The 14,633-nt window shown below is 57.9% G+C and overlaps 2 protein-coding genes across 4 annotated transcripts; both read left to right on the top strand.

Moving 5' to 3' along the window:
* The first annotated feature begins 371 nt into the window (after positions 1-371).
* On the top strand, positions 372-8,585 carry ESAM (endothelial cell adhesion molecule). 3 transcript variants are annotated; one of them, XM_072822497.1, is made up of 7 exons: positions 372-591; positions 3,821-4,008; positions 5,068-5,269; positions 5,468-5,623; positions 7,010-7,132; positions 7,406-7,532; positions 7,765-8,585. In XM_072822497.1, the coding sequence occupies exons 1-7, from the start codon at positions 522-524 to the stop codon at positions 8,078-8,080; spliced, it is 1,182 nt and encodes a 393-aa protein (XP_072678598.1). In that variant the 5' UTR covers positions 372-521; the 3' UTR covers positions 8,081-8,585. The 3 variants fall into 3 exon arrangements, with proteins under 3 accessions (XP_072678598.1, XP_072678596.1, XP_072678597.1); XM_072822495.1 differs by lacking the exon at positions 372-591 and adding an exon at positions 1,235-1,386; XM_072822496.1 differs by lacking the exon at positions 372-591 and adding an exon at positions 1,241-1,471.
* Positions 8,586-9,671: 1,086 nt separating this feature from the next.
* On the top strand, positions 9,672-14,459 carry VSIG2 (V-set and immunoglobulin domain containing 2). Its single transcript, XM_072822494.1, has 7 exons — positions 9,672-9,852; positions 10,338-10,501; positions 11,096-11,303; positions 12,111-12,269; positions 13,195-13,314; positions 13,432-13,576; positions 14,273-14,459. Exons 1-7 carry the CDS (start codon positions 9,792-9,794, stop codon positions 14,403-14,405), a joined length of 990 nt encoding a protein of 329 aa, XP_072678595.1. The 5' UTR covers positions 9,672-9,791; the 3' UTR covers positions 14,406-14,459.
* The last annotated feature ends 174 nt before the right edge of the window (positions 14,460-14,633 follow it).

The raw sequence follows: 14,633 nt of genomic DNA, 5'->3' as shown, positions 1-14,633 counted from the left end.
TTTCAGGCGGGAGAACCGGGCCCCTCCGGCCGCACACCCCGCGGAGGCCCCGAGGCTTCCTCCGCAGGCGGGGGCGCGCCACCCCCGAGGCCGGGGCGGGCGTGCGGGTGGCTCCCGGCGCGGGGGTCCCCAGGCCTCCGGCCGCCCAGGGTGGCGGCTCAGCACCGCTCCCCTTTGCCCCGGCCCCGCGGCCACTTACCCGCCCCCACCCTGCGTCCTGCCCGGGTGGAGGCCGCGGGATCCGCCGTCGCAGCGCGCGAGCCGCCCCCACCCCCGGCGGCGGGTCCCCCGCGCGCCCCGCCCGGGAAGACCGCGACCTCCCCGCCCCCTCGACGCCCCGCCCCCCTGTCCCCGCCGGTCCCCACCCCGCCGGCGGGACACGCGCGCACAGACTCCGGCCAGAGCCGCCCTGGTGTCAGCGGCCCGGCTCCGCGTCCGCCCCGGCTGCCCAGGCGCGCAGCACCTGTCGCTCGGTGTGTCCCGGAGCCGGTGCCCCTGACGCCGGCCGGCCAGGGAGTGCCATGGTTTCCCTGCCCGGGCGCCCCGCGACCAGCTTGCTGCGGCTTTTGTTCCTGGGGCTGAGTACCCTCGGTGAGTGCAACCCGGCCCGGAAGGGGCCTGAGATGGGAGATGGGGTGAATCCCACCCCCAGGGAGGTGGTCTTGGGCCCTGGTTAGGATCCGGATGGATGGGGACTCCCGCCTCTGCTCTTGCCCTCCTCCCCCCTCCCCACCCAGGGCATCCCTGCTGGCAGCGTGTCCACACAGCTATCACCTTGGGTGTGGACTATGTGTGGCGGCGGAGAGGGTCCGGACACGGCTGGGTAGACCTCTGCTGAGTTGTGGGGACCAGTCCTCCCCCGCACTCCCCACCTCCACGCAGCAGGGCCAGATGAGCTGCGCTGCTAGATGAGACACTGGCTAAAGAGCTTAAGGACTTAACTCCAGTCCCCCCTCCTATCCCCCACCCCACGCTCAAGCCCATATCCAGGAGCCCCCAGGAATTCCCTGGGTACCGGGCTGGACAAACACGCTTCATGTCAATTCCCCAGCCCAGATCCTCCCTCTAGCCCCCTCCTGCTTCCTGCCCTGGGAATAAAGGGAGGTGCCCCAAAAGCTTGGCCGTGAGGTCACTTGGGACACAGGAAATGGGGGAGGGGTTTGAATGCCTAAAGGAGCAGAATTGTGACCCCCCCCCCCATCACCGCGAGGTCCACCACCCCCATTGGTTCCTAGAGCCAAAGGGACAAAGGAAATAGAGAGGAGGCTCCTCAGAGTCGGAGAGGAAGGGTGCCTCCTTGGAGCAAGTGCTTGAGGCGTGTCGGAGGCTTCCAGGAGCTCCCAGGAGCTGGGGTGGCCCTGCGGCATCTGGAGAAAAGAGGACGCAGTAAGAGCAAACCGTTATAAACTTGTTTCACTTCCTCTGGGGCTTTCTTGCCATCTCTTTTCAAGGATCCCGAACTGGGTGAAGGGTGAGTTTGTCAAGGTCAACTTTAATCCATTTCTCTCAGGTCAGAAGTCACCAGATACAGAGAGACCTAGAGTGGAACTCAGCCACAGTGATGGGGACTGAGAAGGGGACCCCCTAAAGCTCACCCATGCCCCCTTTAGCCTGCTATGTGCCACAAGGGTGTTGGGGCATGAAGTCATTAGGGTCCCCACCTGCCACCAAATCCTGGACAGATTTCTGCTCCTCTAGGCTTGGTGGGCCTGCCCCAGGGTCCCTTCACTTAAGTCTCAGCCCCCTTCTCCCAACGTCAGCCTCGGCCTCTACCGCCAACGTGCCCATCTCTGCGGGGCGCTTGCGACGCAGGAGAAAAAAGTCCAAGTTCGCTGCGTGGGCATCGTCCGCTACCTCTCCTGCAAGCTCTGCCTTTCCTACCCTCACTCTGGGCCTCAGTTGTTAGGACGACGACAGCCCAGGCTGCACGCCCCTAACTGGCCTCCCCAGGGGGCTGCTGAGCTGCCGCCGCACCCGCGAGTCCCTGGCACCCGGGCACCCGGGCGAGCGCCTCGAGCGCCGCGGCCCTGCTGGGATCCGGGCTCGGCCGACCCGGGGAGGCCGTGCGCTCCGCGCTCCCGAGGCCCGCGCCGCTGCCCCTGGGGCGTGAGAAGCCCGCGGGGGGAGTTTCTCAGAGGAAGGGAAACTAAAAATAGTAGCCCCGGGGAGCGGGCCCATTTTTTGTGCTCCTCTGGCCGCGGCCTGCTCCCTCACTCGGGCCCGAAGGGTCCCTTTCTTGGGCCGCCCCGCGTCCTTCGCGTCCTCCCCCAACGCCGCACGGACGCCGTGGGCCGCAGGGGCGTCTGCGGCGGGGGACACCCGGGGCCCGGGCGGGGGAGCCCCTGGCTGCCGACGGGGGGGGGGGGGTGCGTGTCCATCACTGCTGCCACCGCCACCCCCACCTTTTGCAGAGTGAAAAAGAGGAGCGCGGGGCCTGGGGGCGCCGGTGGCGGAGGGGCCCGCGCGTGTCCCGGGGCGCAGGCAGGTTTCCCCGACGGGAACCGCTTGTGGCCTCGGGGCGTGCGCTGCAGGGAGGCCGGGGGAGATCCGGGGGAGATCCAGGGAGACCCTGATGGGCCCGCAGAGGCCGGTCCGCGGGCCGCTCCGCCCGGGCCCCCGGGGCGGGGCGGGGGGGGGGGGCGTCGGGCTCCTTGAGCAGAGGTTGTTTTCTCCTGTAGCACCTCCGGCCCTGCGGCTCCCGCGTCATTGTCTTCAGCCTTATCACCCGGCACAAGTTTCCTGCCCCGGCCCGCGGGGACCCGCCAGGAAGCGGACAGGGGGTGCCGCGAAGGCCAAGGAATAGGGGTGGGGGTGCTGGAGAGTCGCGCAGCCGGAAAGCCGCGGGGGTGGCGCGCATCCTGGCCGGATCCGCTCCAGGGGGCGGGGAGCGGGTCACGTCGGGGGTCGGCGGCCCAGACTCGTCGGCCCGCCGTGGTGCCAGCCTCCTCGGCCTGGCCACGTACAAGCCCAAGGTTATTCCCTCCCGGGGCTTGGGACTCGGCTGCCCGTCTGCCTCTCTCCAGTGTTTCTGGACGCCTTGGCGCAAGCATGGACCCCACTGTCGTCTCCTTGAACCCAACACCCCGTCCACCCCTGAACGCCACACCCACGCCCGGGAGACTCGTACTCGAGTGTCCCGGGGCCTCCATCCGTGTTCCGTCGGTCCCGCTGCCCAGCGGCCTCGCAGGACGAGCGCGGGCCGCCCGGAGGCTTGGGGCCACCTCCTGGGCCTGGGCCTGGGCCTGGGCCTGGGCTTTCCTGGGGGAGGCCCCGGTGCGGACGCGGGGTGGGGGGGAGCGCCGGGCCGGCTCCGCTCTCCGCTGCCCGAGCTGAGCTGTTGATTCAGACGGAGCCGCGGGTTAATCGGTAATCCGGCGGCCTCCCAACCCCCCCACCCCGCCCGTGGGGTCGAGGAGCAGGAGCAGGAACGCTGGCCATCCAGACCTGCGCCGCTGCCCCCGAAAACTGGGGGAGCCAGTGCGCTGCAAGGGTGCAGGTTAACAGTAGGAAACCTGCCCCCCTCCCCTTAGGGGTCGTCCCCTCCCCGCGGGAAATCTGCCCCCTTCTCTGGGCGCGTAGAAACCCGCTCCTCTGGATGCAAATAAAGGCGCAGGAATGTGTCCCTACCCCCGTTAGGAGCCCTGGGCTGAGCTCTGACAAAAGCAGGACCGTAGGGCAGCAGCCCCTGGGCGGTGTTCGAGGCCCAGGAGGTGGACCTGCGAGCTCCGTCCTCTCCCGCCGCGCGTGGGGCAAGGTCCGCAGGCCGAGCGGAGCCGGTCCTGGGCGCTCACGCTCTCGCCTCCTCCGCTCTTGTGCTCAGCGTCCTCCTCGCGGGCCCAGCTGGAGCTTCACGTGCCCGCGGGCCTCGCCAAGCTGAAGGCGGTGGAAGGCGCGGAGGTCGTGCTCCCGGTGTGGTACACCCTGCGAGGCCAATCGCCCGCCCAGCCTGGGCCGTGGGAGTTGCTCACCGTGATGTGGTTCTTGGAACAAGGGCAGGATCTGAACCAGGTGAGGCAGGAAAGCATCTCTGCCAGAGGCTGGGGGCAGCCTGTGACCCGGCCCAGGGACGAGCTGGCGGGAGTGGGAGGGGTGGCCTGGGCAGAGGGGACAGGGAAGGAGTTGGGGAGGAGGAGTGAGGTCCTCCTCACCGCCGGGGTGTTTGGTCTGACTTCGGAGGGTGCCCGAAACGATGTTCTTGTCCCCAACTTTCTCCCGAAATCCAGGACACGAAATGCAGGAAAGCAGAAAAGCATTTTGCTTTGCTTTGCTTTGCTTTGTGGGAGGGACAGTGAGGATTAAGGTTTCATCACAAGGGGAGGGTTAGGGCGAGGATCACACAACATGGAAAAGCTGAGCATCTTCCTATTTTCACCTTCTTTGTGCTTTGGACACTGTCACAGGCCACTTCTCTTCCCGAATCCGTCCCCTGAATACACTCCTTTGAGAGACAAGGGGCAGGCTCCTTACACTTACCCTCCCTCCTTCCTGACATCAGACTTATTCTCCAAGGCAGAGTTACCCAGAAGCCAATGAAACTTCATTTTCAAAGCCCCATATTTGCTTCGGCTCCTCCGAAGGCTCTGGAAAGTATGTTCAAGAGGTCATTTGATAAGCAGGGGGGCTGTATGTGAGAAATTGAGATTGCAGGGTTAGATCCTGGGTTCACAGGGTCTGAACTTATACATGGGGAAAGGGGACATCTTCAAGATAAAGAAGAGTATAAAAAGATTTTTTAAAAAATCTTGGGGGTACCCCTGCAATCCAAGTTTCTTTCATAAATACCCTTGTTTACATTATCCCTCACCCATTATACCACCTTTCTAAACGCCCCAAATGGGAGATGAAGAGACAAAGCATAGGGGGTCAAGAACTGTTGTGGGAAGAGGACCCAGGGGCAGAGAGAGGGAGGCTAGAGAGACAGCAGGTGAATGAGGAGCTGGTACAGGGTAGAGGGATGAGTACAGGGAGGAGCACTTGAAGACTGCCAGCGTGGGGGAGGCGGGTCAGCTGAGCCTGTGGGCACAGGGCACACACGGAATAACGGGGAGGCGTTGTGCTCCCCACCAGGTGTTGGCGTACATCAGTGGGGCCACATCAAGCAAATCTGGGGTATCCCTGGTCTACACCATGCCCTCCCAGAATGTGTCCCTGCGGCTGCAGGGCCTCCGGGAGAAAGACTCTGGGTCCTACCGCTGCTCTGTGAATGTGCAAGACCATGAAGGCAAAAATAGGAGCCATGGCAGCAAAACTTTAGAACTCAGTGTGCTGGGTGAGTGTGAAGTACACTTTGCAAACCTTCCCCAGCCCCATGGGGGGCGGGGGGGGGGGGAGGGACAGGCAGGTCTCTCTCCCAAATGGCAGAGTGTAGAGGTTGGAGGAGGGGGGTACAGGGAGCATTTTGGGGGTGGGGATGGCAGGGGTCTGTTTTTCCTTGGGTTTGAGTTTTTAACCCATCTTTCTGCTCCAGTTCCTCCAGCTCCTCCCTCCTGCCGCCTCCTGGGCGTGCCCCGCGTGGGGACCAATGTGACCCTGAGCTGCCAGTCCCCAAGGAGTAAGCCAGCTGCCCAGTACCAGTGGGAGCGGGCACCCCCATCTGCCCAGGTGTTCTTTGCACCAGTTTTAGGTGAGGGCACTTGAGACTGTGGCTGGGGTAAGGAAAGATGAGAGGCACCAGAGGGGACGGGGGCGGGGCAAAAAGGGGAGGCAATGCTGCAAGGTACTGGGGTGGAGGAGGATGTGGAGAGAAGGGGTGGGAAAAGAGGGCCCTCCAGGTGCAGGCACTGTGCTGGGGGCTTTCAGGTGCTGTGGCTCTGGAGCTAGGTAATCTGCATTCAAATTCCAGCTTTGCCATTTACTAGCTCTGCAACTCTGAGCTATTTCTAAAACGGGAATATCATAGCCCTGATTTGGACCCACTAGTTATAAAAGATGTTTTGAGGACAATTGGACATTTTCTTTCTTTTTTTTTTTCTAATGATTTTATTTATTTATTTGTGAGAGACACACACAGAGAGGCAAAGACACAGGCAGAGGGAGAAGCAGGCTCCCTGCAGGGGACTCAATCCCAGGACCCCGGGATCATGACCTGAACCAAAAGCCAGACGCTAAACCACTGAGCCACCCAGGCGTCCCTGGATATTTTCAATATGGATAATCAGATAATTACTCTTAGGTGTTAGATAATTCCTTTAAAGAATTATTAACTTATCAGATGTGGCAGTGGATTTGTAGTGATGCGGCTGATGTCCTTACGTTTTAGAGACTTATGCTGAAGCATTTATTTCTAAATGTCTCGCAAAAAAGAGAAATGAAGTAAGTAGAGCAAAATGTTAACAATCATCGAATCAAAGTAGTGGGTATATGGATTTTCATTTTGTCCCTTTTTCTACTTTTCATTTGACCAGTTTGATAATAAAAAAATTATTTGTATTTTTAAAATAGTACTTAGCTCATAGGTTTGTTGTGAAGTTTTCATAAGTTAGTCCATGTCAGGAACTTAGTCTCTGGGGTAGAGTCAGTGGTCAATAAACTCGAACTGTTACAATGGTTATATTATATTATCCTTTCAACACCATCAAAGAGGTCATATTACCTCATTTTACAGATAAAAAAACTAAGACCCAGGAATAGCCAGTAACTTGTTCAAAGTCACATGGCCTGTGGGGCATCTCGGGGTTTCTGATTCCTAGCCTAATATTTTCTTTCTCATCACACAGCCAATCCGAAATAAAAGTAAAAATGGTATTTGGGTTGTTCTGGGCATCAGTTCCTCTCTGAATCTTTTTAGAAATCAATCAGGGACACTGAGCAGTGGAAATGGCGAGGGGCATGGGGTTCGCAGTTCAGTGCCTGGGGCCAGTACCCAGCATGCCGGCTGTCACAACTTTTCCCACTGTGAGGCAACAGACAGATGAGTCTCCCAGAGAGACAAAGAAGATGTTCCAGAAGGGGCAGAATTTTTTCAGGGGGAAAGAGGGTCCCTGGACTTATGGCCAAATTGTGTCCACAGATGCCATCCGTGGATCTTTAAGCCTCACAAACCTTTCCAGTCCCATGTCTGGAGTCTATATCTGCAAGGCCCACAATGAGGTGGGCAGTGCCCAGTGCAACGTGACCTTGGAAGTGAGCACAGGTCAGTGAGGGGTAAGTGTGGTTAAGGAGAAGATTGGACACAGGTGGGGGCGGGGTTGCAGGAGGAGAGGAGGCCTGTCTGCTGAGGCCTCTCAATGTCAACAGGACAAGGAGCTTGTCCTGGTCAAATGTTTGTACAAATATCTGGTCACTGACTGACCATTTTCTGCTTGACGGGAAGAAAAGAAAAGGTTTCTGGTGGCGGTGGGGTACAGGGATTGGAGGGGACGGGGACCAGCTGGGAGTCTCCCTCTGACCCCAAGGCTTTTTCCAGGGCCAGGGCCTGCGGTGGTTGCTGGAGCTGTCGTGGGCACTCTGGTGGGGCTGGGGATGCTGGCCGGGCTGGTCCTCTTGTACCACCGCCGGAGCAAGGCCCTAGAGGAGCCGGCCAATGATATCAAGTAAGTGTCTCTGCTCCAATGGGGTTCTGCTCGCTTCCCTTGGTGCTCAGAGTTTGGGCAGCTGTCCTCTAAGGGAAAGGTGGGCAGTGGCTGAAACGGCTTTCCATTGGGTGGGCTTTAAGGGAGGGGAGAGTGAAAAGGTGTGTGACCAGGGAGGAAGACAAAGCATGTAGAAATGCTCCCCTGCTCCCCCTTCCAGCTTCTGACCTCTTATTACTTCTTTGATGACCAGGGAGGATGCCACTGCTCCCCGGACACTGCCTTGGCCCAAGGGCTCAGACACAATCTCCAAGAATGGGACCCTTTCCTCGGTCACCTCAGCTCGAGCCCTCCGGCACCCGCAAGGGCCTCCCAGGCCCGGTGCCCTGACCCCCACGCTCAGCCTCTCCAGCCAGGTCCTGCCTTCACCCAGGCTGCCCAGGACAGATGGGGCCCAGCCTCAGCCAATATCCCCCAGCCCGGGTGGGGTCTCTTCCTCCACGCTGAGCCGCATGGGCGCTGTCCCCGTAATGGTGCCCGCCCAGAGTCAGGCTGGGTCTCTGGTGTGATGGTCCAGCCACTCATCAGCTAAGCCATCTGGTTTTTCTCCTTCCTAGACGGGTCCCCCTAGCACAGAGGCCTGAGTCTTGGGAGACCACCTTCCAGACCTCCAGTTCTCTGCTCACACCTTTCTTTACTATGGGGAAACTGAGTCTCAGTTAAGATCCAAACATTCAAGAGGTAGAAGAGGAAGTGAATCTTGGGGATTAGGAAGAGGGCCACCCCCTCCCCCAGGCCTTCCTATGACTGCAGGGAACACTGCTGAGATGTGGCCCTGGTAGGGACGGGCCAGTCCAGGAGTCCTCCAGGCCCTTGATCTGTACTCCACCCCATCTAACAGCATCCTTCACTCCCACTCCAGCTCCCTGCATTCATATAACCTGTCCTGCTGGCTTGGTTGGGTTTTGTTGGGGGCAGGGGATAGGGAAGGTATTTTTTTTTTAACTAACTTGAAATATGTTTTTGTTTTTATTTTGCAAATTTTAATAAAGACGCATTGTGTTTGTATGGAAAGTAAGAGTCAAATTGCCTTTTCAAACCCAGGAGGGCTTCTCCACACAGCCTCCTGGAACAGCTCTCCTAGGGTCTTTAAAAGGGTCATTTGTGGGGGCGCCTGGGTGGTGCAGTCAGATGGACAACCAACTCTTGGTTTTGGCTCAGGTGATGGTCTCAGAGTGATTGTCCCGGGGTCCTAAGATCCAGCCCTGCAGAGTCTGCTTGGGATGGATTCTCTCTTCCTCTCCCTCTGCCCCTCCTGCTCATGTTCTCTCTGTCTCAAATAAATAAATAAATCTTAAAAAAAATAATAAAAGGATCACTTGCTATCAGGTGGCATGGGGAAGGCTCCGAAAGTCTGAGGCCAGGAAGATCCTAACTCACTCTGAGCAGCAAGGGGATGGAAGCCGGTGCCCTTTCAGCTAGGGCTTGACAGCTCACAGGCTTGGGGTGTAGATCCTCTTAATCTTCTGATTCCTCTTAAGGACAGGAGAGAGAAACCTGACTTGTAGACCATCAAGTCCTGCCCTCCATGTAGTGAGGGAAAGCCGGGCATAGGACCGGGTGCAGGCCTGCGCCCCAATTTTGCTACAGCCTGTCCTACCTCCTACCCAGGTGGCGTCTCCTCCAAGACTCAGTTTCTCTCCTGGAGAAATGGAGTGGCTCTGGGAGTGGGGAGGTGGCTCTAGTTTCCATGGAAACCCCTACCTCAGCAGGCAGTGATAAAGGTGCCAAAGAAGGGATCTCAGAGAAAAGGCCTGGGAAGGAGTAAGAATCTCTGGAGGGGTCGGGAAGGGAGGGTCTTGGCCTGGGCCTCATGCTCCAGGTGGGACCCCAAAGTGGTGACGCCCCGGTGGCCAACTCAGGTTCTCAGAATGCCTCCCTCTTCTTCCAGGGCGACTCTGGGTCTACAGAGAGTTCCAGATCTGATGCCTGCCCCGGGTGGGGAGGGTGCCCTTCCAAGCCCAGCGGGTCTGGGGACGGGGTGGTGGTGGCTGGCAGCTTCAGAAACTTGGAGGGAAGAGGGAGGAAGAGGGAGTAGGCCTACAAAGGCTCCAGTCTTGGGGCTGGAGGAGGGAGGAGCATTCCCTTACCTCAGGGACCGGCCTCTCCCCTTGTTTGCTCTGAGATAGCCAGTCTCACTCCTGCCCAGCCGAGGCTGCCCCCGTGGGTGCCGCTGTCCCTCCCACACACGCACCCACCCACCCACTGACTGGACACGCCATGGCCGGGCTTCGGGGGCTGCTCCTCTGCGCGGCCCTGCTGGGCTTCGTCTGCCTGGGCGGTGAGGAGGCCGCGGGGGGCCGGCAGGGCTGGGGGTACAGGCCGGGCTCCCCACTCCTGGGGCCTGCTGGCTCTGTGGGGCGCTGGGGGGCTGGGGGCACTGGGGGGCTGAGGCCATCGGAGGTGGGCACTTGGGGGGGGCAAGCTGGGCCTCCCCGGGAAGGTCTCCACCTCCCCCCCCCATTTGTCTTCCCTCCCCGACAAACACACCCTCATACCGGGCCTCGGCTCCGTCCTTTTACCTACAAAACCCAGCCGAGCTGTGCGCTCCTCCCTCCCGGAAACCGAGAAGGGAGGGATTGGAAGGGAACTGAGCTCTGGAGGAGGAGGAGGAGGGAGAGGGTCCTCCAGTCTGGGCCCTGGGTGCCCCTAGTCTGGGCTGGACCCCCACATCACCCCCGGGGATCTAGGGCAGGGCCTCCCCTCCACCCCAGACCTGTGCCTTCCAGCCCTTCTCGGCTGGCCTCCCCTCTCTGTGTCCCCCAGCCCCCGGGCTAGCTGTGGAGGTAAAGGTGCCCGTGGAGCCCCTGAGCACCCCCGCGGGCAAGAGCGCAGAGCTGACCTGCAGCTACAGCACGTCCGTGGGAGACAACTTCGCCCTGGAGTGGAGCTTTGTGCAGCCTGGGAAGCCCGTCTCGGAGGCCCATCCCGTGAGCTGAGAGCAGTGGCAGGGAGTGGGGCTGGGGGAGGCTGGAACAGGGGGCCCAGCCAGGATGAGGGTGCGGGTCAGAGAGGGTGGGTTTGGGGATCGGCATGCTTGGATAAAAAAAAAAGAATGGATTCTTCCTAGATCTTAGCACCACAGTCTGCCTGCCGGGGTATCCCCTACAGGGCTCTGTGCATCCTCCTCTCCCCTACCTTCTACAAGCAACTCCCCTCTCCTAGTGCCTTTCCAGCAAATAAACCCACTGCTGTTGAGCTCTAGTGATTGTTAGTAGGATCAAATGATGCCCCTTCCAAGAATATCTGCATTGATTCCCCCCCCCCCAAATTGAGAACCATGCTTAGCAGAAAGCAAAACAACAAGCAAATAAATGAGCAAATAAAGTTCATTTAGCACCCAGGAAGGGATGGCATTTGGAGACAGATAGACCCTGCTGGTTCCTGCTCCAGAGCATTAGCTTCCCTGCCTGGTATACAAGGAGGGGCCTCGTATACTTTCTTATACCTGCTTTAAAGAAAGGACAGTAGAGTGGATGCCAGGCAGAAAAAGGCACACACGGGTGTCTTCTGCTTCTCCCCAGATCTTGTATTTCACCAATGGCCACCTGTATCCAACTGGTTCTAAGGCAAAGAGGGCCAGCCTGCTTCAGAACCCCCCCACAAGAGGGGTGGCCACCCTGAAACTGACTGATGTCCAGCCCTCGGATACTGGAACCTACCTCTGCCAAGTTAATAACCCGCCAGACTTCTACACCAATGGCTTGGGGCTAATCAACCTTACTGTGCTTGGTAAGGCAGCCTGGGGAGCCACCAGCCACCCCTGTATTGTAAAAGATTGCACTGGGCCTGCTAAGTCCACCCCCATATCCCCATTTCTAGCCCAAGCACACCCTGCTCCAACCTCGACCTCGAAGGAGAATACCTCCCTCCCCAAATCCTCTAATCTCCATAGTCCTACTCCTGCTCCACCCTCCACAAAGAATGCCTCCTTCCTCAGTCCCTAGTAACAAAGGGTTCAAGAGAGAGAAAACCCTTCCCTTTTATAGGGATCTGAGTCACATCCCCAACAACTCTCTCTTTGGAGGAACATCCCATTTGTAGCTCAGATTCTTTCTCTCCTTAGGTCAGTGGCAGAGAAGGGAAGTGGCCATTAAAGGAACAAGGGCCCCTGCCACTAAGGCACCAACCTTGTGTTCCAAGTTTCTCGCTCCACCCCAGAACCTGCTCAGAGATGAGCAAACAGAAACTCTTAAAGAGGCTGGGGATGTCTAGGTGGAAAAGTGAAGATTTAGGAGGTGTGTAACAACTGCATTCAAATAGCTGAAGGTTTGTCCTGGGGATGAGAGGTTTTTCATTTCTCTTTGTGGACAGAAATTGGGACCAAATGGGTGGATGTTGTATTAACACAGATTTTGGCTCAGCACGAGGAAGAATTTTCTAACAATCAGAATTTCCAATAGTGGGAATCATTTCCTGGGGATGCAGTGGGACGTGACCAGAGGTGGACTACTATTTGGTCAGAGCAGGAAATCTAGCACTTACTGGGTGGGGAGGGGAGCTAAGAGATGGCTAAGGTACTTCCTGTGATTTCTGCAGTGCCCCCCAGTAGTCCCTCCTGCAGTGCAAGTGGGCAGACCTCCGTGGGGGGCTCTGCTGCACTGAAGTGCAGCTCTTCCCAGGGAGCCCCCAGGCCAGTGTACAACTGGGTGCGCCTCGGATCTTCCCCTGCACCTTCTCCTGGCAGCATGATGCAAGGTAAGGGCCCAGGGCATGGGGAAAGGGGGACTCAGGATCTGAGCAAATCTGGTCTCTAAACTCCACACACCCACCCTTCTCGGTTCTGTCCCTGTGGGTGTGAGAGAAACGGCTCTACATTTCCCTGCTTCTCTCTTGGTGTCCTTATGGTTCCCTCCTGTCTGCCTCCCTGCAGTCTGTGGCTCCGCGGTCCTGGGAGCATTTCTTGACTTGAATGTCCTCTGATCTCTTGGAAGACAGTGGAAAGCAGGGGGTCTTCTATGACTCCCACATCTGGGGGTTTCTTAAGGGTTGTGAATCATTTGTAAGCTTCCCAGAGAGGAAACTGAGGCAGAATAGCATGGACTGGCTGGAGTCATGTAGTCAGCATCTTGGGAGGAACCATATCATTGGGTAAGAGCCTTGGCTCCTGAGCCTCCTCATGCTTGTTCCAGGGCCCATCCCTTGCCCCAGCCCCAGCCCCAGCCCCAGCCCCAGCACACCCCTTTATCAGTGCATAGAGCCCTCCAGACCATCTGGTGTGTGGTCTGCCTTCTAAAGGGAAGGCAAGCAGCTTAGTAAAACATTTGGGTGAGCTTTGAGCCGCCCCAGAAGATACAGTTTCTAGCAATCAAGCCTTCTCCCCCCCCACCCCCAACCAGGAACCTGACATCACCCCAATTCCAAGAGTGTGCTACCTCCCCCTCCCCTGAAAAGGCAGCTGTGTAGGGTGGAAAGAGCATGGAAGTAGCAGCAGCTTTGGCACTTCCTTCCAGGGTCACCTTGGATAATCACTCGCCTTCTCTGAGCCAGTTTCCCCCCTAATAAATGAGGTTAGTCCCTTCCTGACAGGACTGTTGCAAGGGTGAAATGAGACATGCCTTCAACTGGTAGCTGCTCACTGTGGGTTGAGTGAATGATGGAGCACTTCCTCCTTACCCTCTAGATGAGGTGTCTGGCCAGCTCATTCTCACCAATCTCTCCCTGACCTACTCTGGCACCTACCGCTGTGTGGCCACCAACCAGATGGGCAGTGCCTCCTGTGAGCTGACCCTCTCTGTGACTGGTAGGGGATGCGGGGCAGAGGCCCCGCTGGCGGGCCTGGGCTGGGGAGGCTTCGCCAGAAACCTGAGGGGGGTGGGCCAAGAAGGTCTGCAGCTCTGAGTTTCCCATGTCCCCTTAGACCCATCCAAAGGCCGAGTGGCTGGGGCCTTGATTGGGGTGCTCCTGGTCGTGCTGCTCTTGTCAGTTGCTGCATTCTGCCTGTTAAGATTCCAGAAAGAGAGGAGGAAGAGGCCTAAGGAGACATATGGGGGCAGTGACATTCGGTGAGCGGAGGGCTGGGGGGTGGTGGTGTGCGGACGAGAGACAAGGGCTTGGGTTATGAGTAGGTGACTTCAGCCCTCAAACTCTGACATCTGTAGGGTTGTTTTGGGGTGAGCAGTGCTGCTCAGCTCTGGGATTTGGTGGTGGGGGTGGCAGTACAGCAAGTATATTTGCGTGTGAGGGTGGAGGACTTGGTTCACCGCTTCCCTTACCCTCCTCATACTAAGAGAATTTCTCAGGTTTTAAGGCTTTTTCCTATACATATACGGGATATGGATGCCGGGAGTTAGAGCCTTCAACTGAGTTTAGATCTTCTGTGTGGGGTAGTAGGGAAAGGAGAGGCAAACGCCACTTCAGTCATCCACCTTAGCTGTCAGTCCTGGGGTCCAGAATAGGAAGCAGAGCAATATTTCTCAAAGTGTGGTCTTTTGATTACCTGGACAGAAAATACCAGGCGCTTCTTAAACATTCAGATTCACGCTACTTCCTATCCCTCCTGAAGCAGTGTGCGTGTGGTGTGTGTATGTGTGTGTGTGTGTGATGGGGCCTGGAATCTTCATTTTAACTCCAATTCCACAGATGATTTGCATGCACATTAAAAATGTAAAGTCCTCAGGTTAGAGGATGGGGGGGGGAATGGGGGGGATCCTCTGAGGGATGCTTTCAGCCTCCACTAAAAATTTTCTTATGTCTATCAGGGAGGATGCCCTTGCTCCTGGGATTTCTGGGCAAACTTCCGTGAGAGCCGATTCTAGCAAAGGGTTCCTGGAGAGGCCCCCCTCTGCCGGCAGTGCGACAACCACCAAGTCCAAGCTTCCTATGCTTGTCTGATTTCTCCCCCTATCCTTAAGGGGGAATATCAAGAATTAAAGCCCTTGGGTACCATGCTGTTTCCCCTTCTTCTCTTCTGGTGGCAAAGCAAATTCCCCCAGGCGGCACAAAAATACTACCAGCACGGGAAAGAATGGGCTTGGAGTCCTAGAGGTGATGCTGCGGGTGGGAAGTTTGGTTGGCGGCCAAGACAGTGGGTTTTAACCAAGGTCGTCCTTGTCCCCTCGT

Source organism: Canis lupus, chromosome 3 (assembly GCF_048164855.1).
Source record: "Canis lupus baileyi chromosome 3, mCanLup2.hap1, whole genome shotgun sequence".
NCBI lineage: Eukaryota > Metazoa > Chordata > Mammalia > Carnivora > Canidae > Canis > Canis lupus.
Note: the sequence above shows the minus strand (reverse complement) of the source record. Positions and strands in the feature narration are given on the sequence as shown.

Coding starts and splice junctions, on each gene's coding strand:
- ESAM (XM_072822497.1), top strand. CDS start 522: ATGGTTTCCCTGCCCGGGCGCCCCGCGACCAGCTTGCTGCGGCTTTTG. Junction 5,624..7,009: donor GTTCTTTGCACCAGTTTTAG/GTGAGGGCACTT, acceptor TTGTGTCCACAG/ATGCCATCCGTGGATCTTTA. Junction 7,133..7,405: donor GACCTTGGAAGTGAGCACAG/GTCAGTGAGGGG, acceptor GGCTTTTTCCAG/GGCCAGGGCCTGCGGTGGTT.
- VSIG2 (XM_072822494.1), top strand. CDS start 9,792: ATGGCCGGGCTTCGGGGGCTGCTCCTCTGCGCGGCCCTGCTGGGCTTC. Junction 10,502..11,095: donor CCGTCTCGGAGGCCCATCCC/GTGAGCTGAGAG, acceptor GCTTCTCCCCAG/ATCTTGTATTTCACCAATGG. Junction 12,270..13,194: donor TCCTGGCAGCATGATGCAAG/GTAAGGGCCCAG, acceptor CTTACCCTCTAG/ATGAGGTGTCTGGCCAGCTC.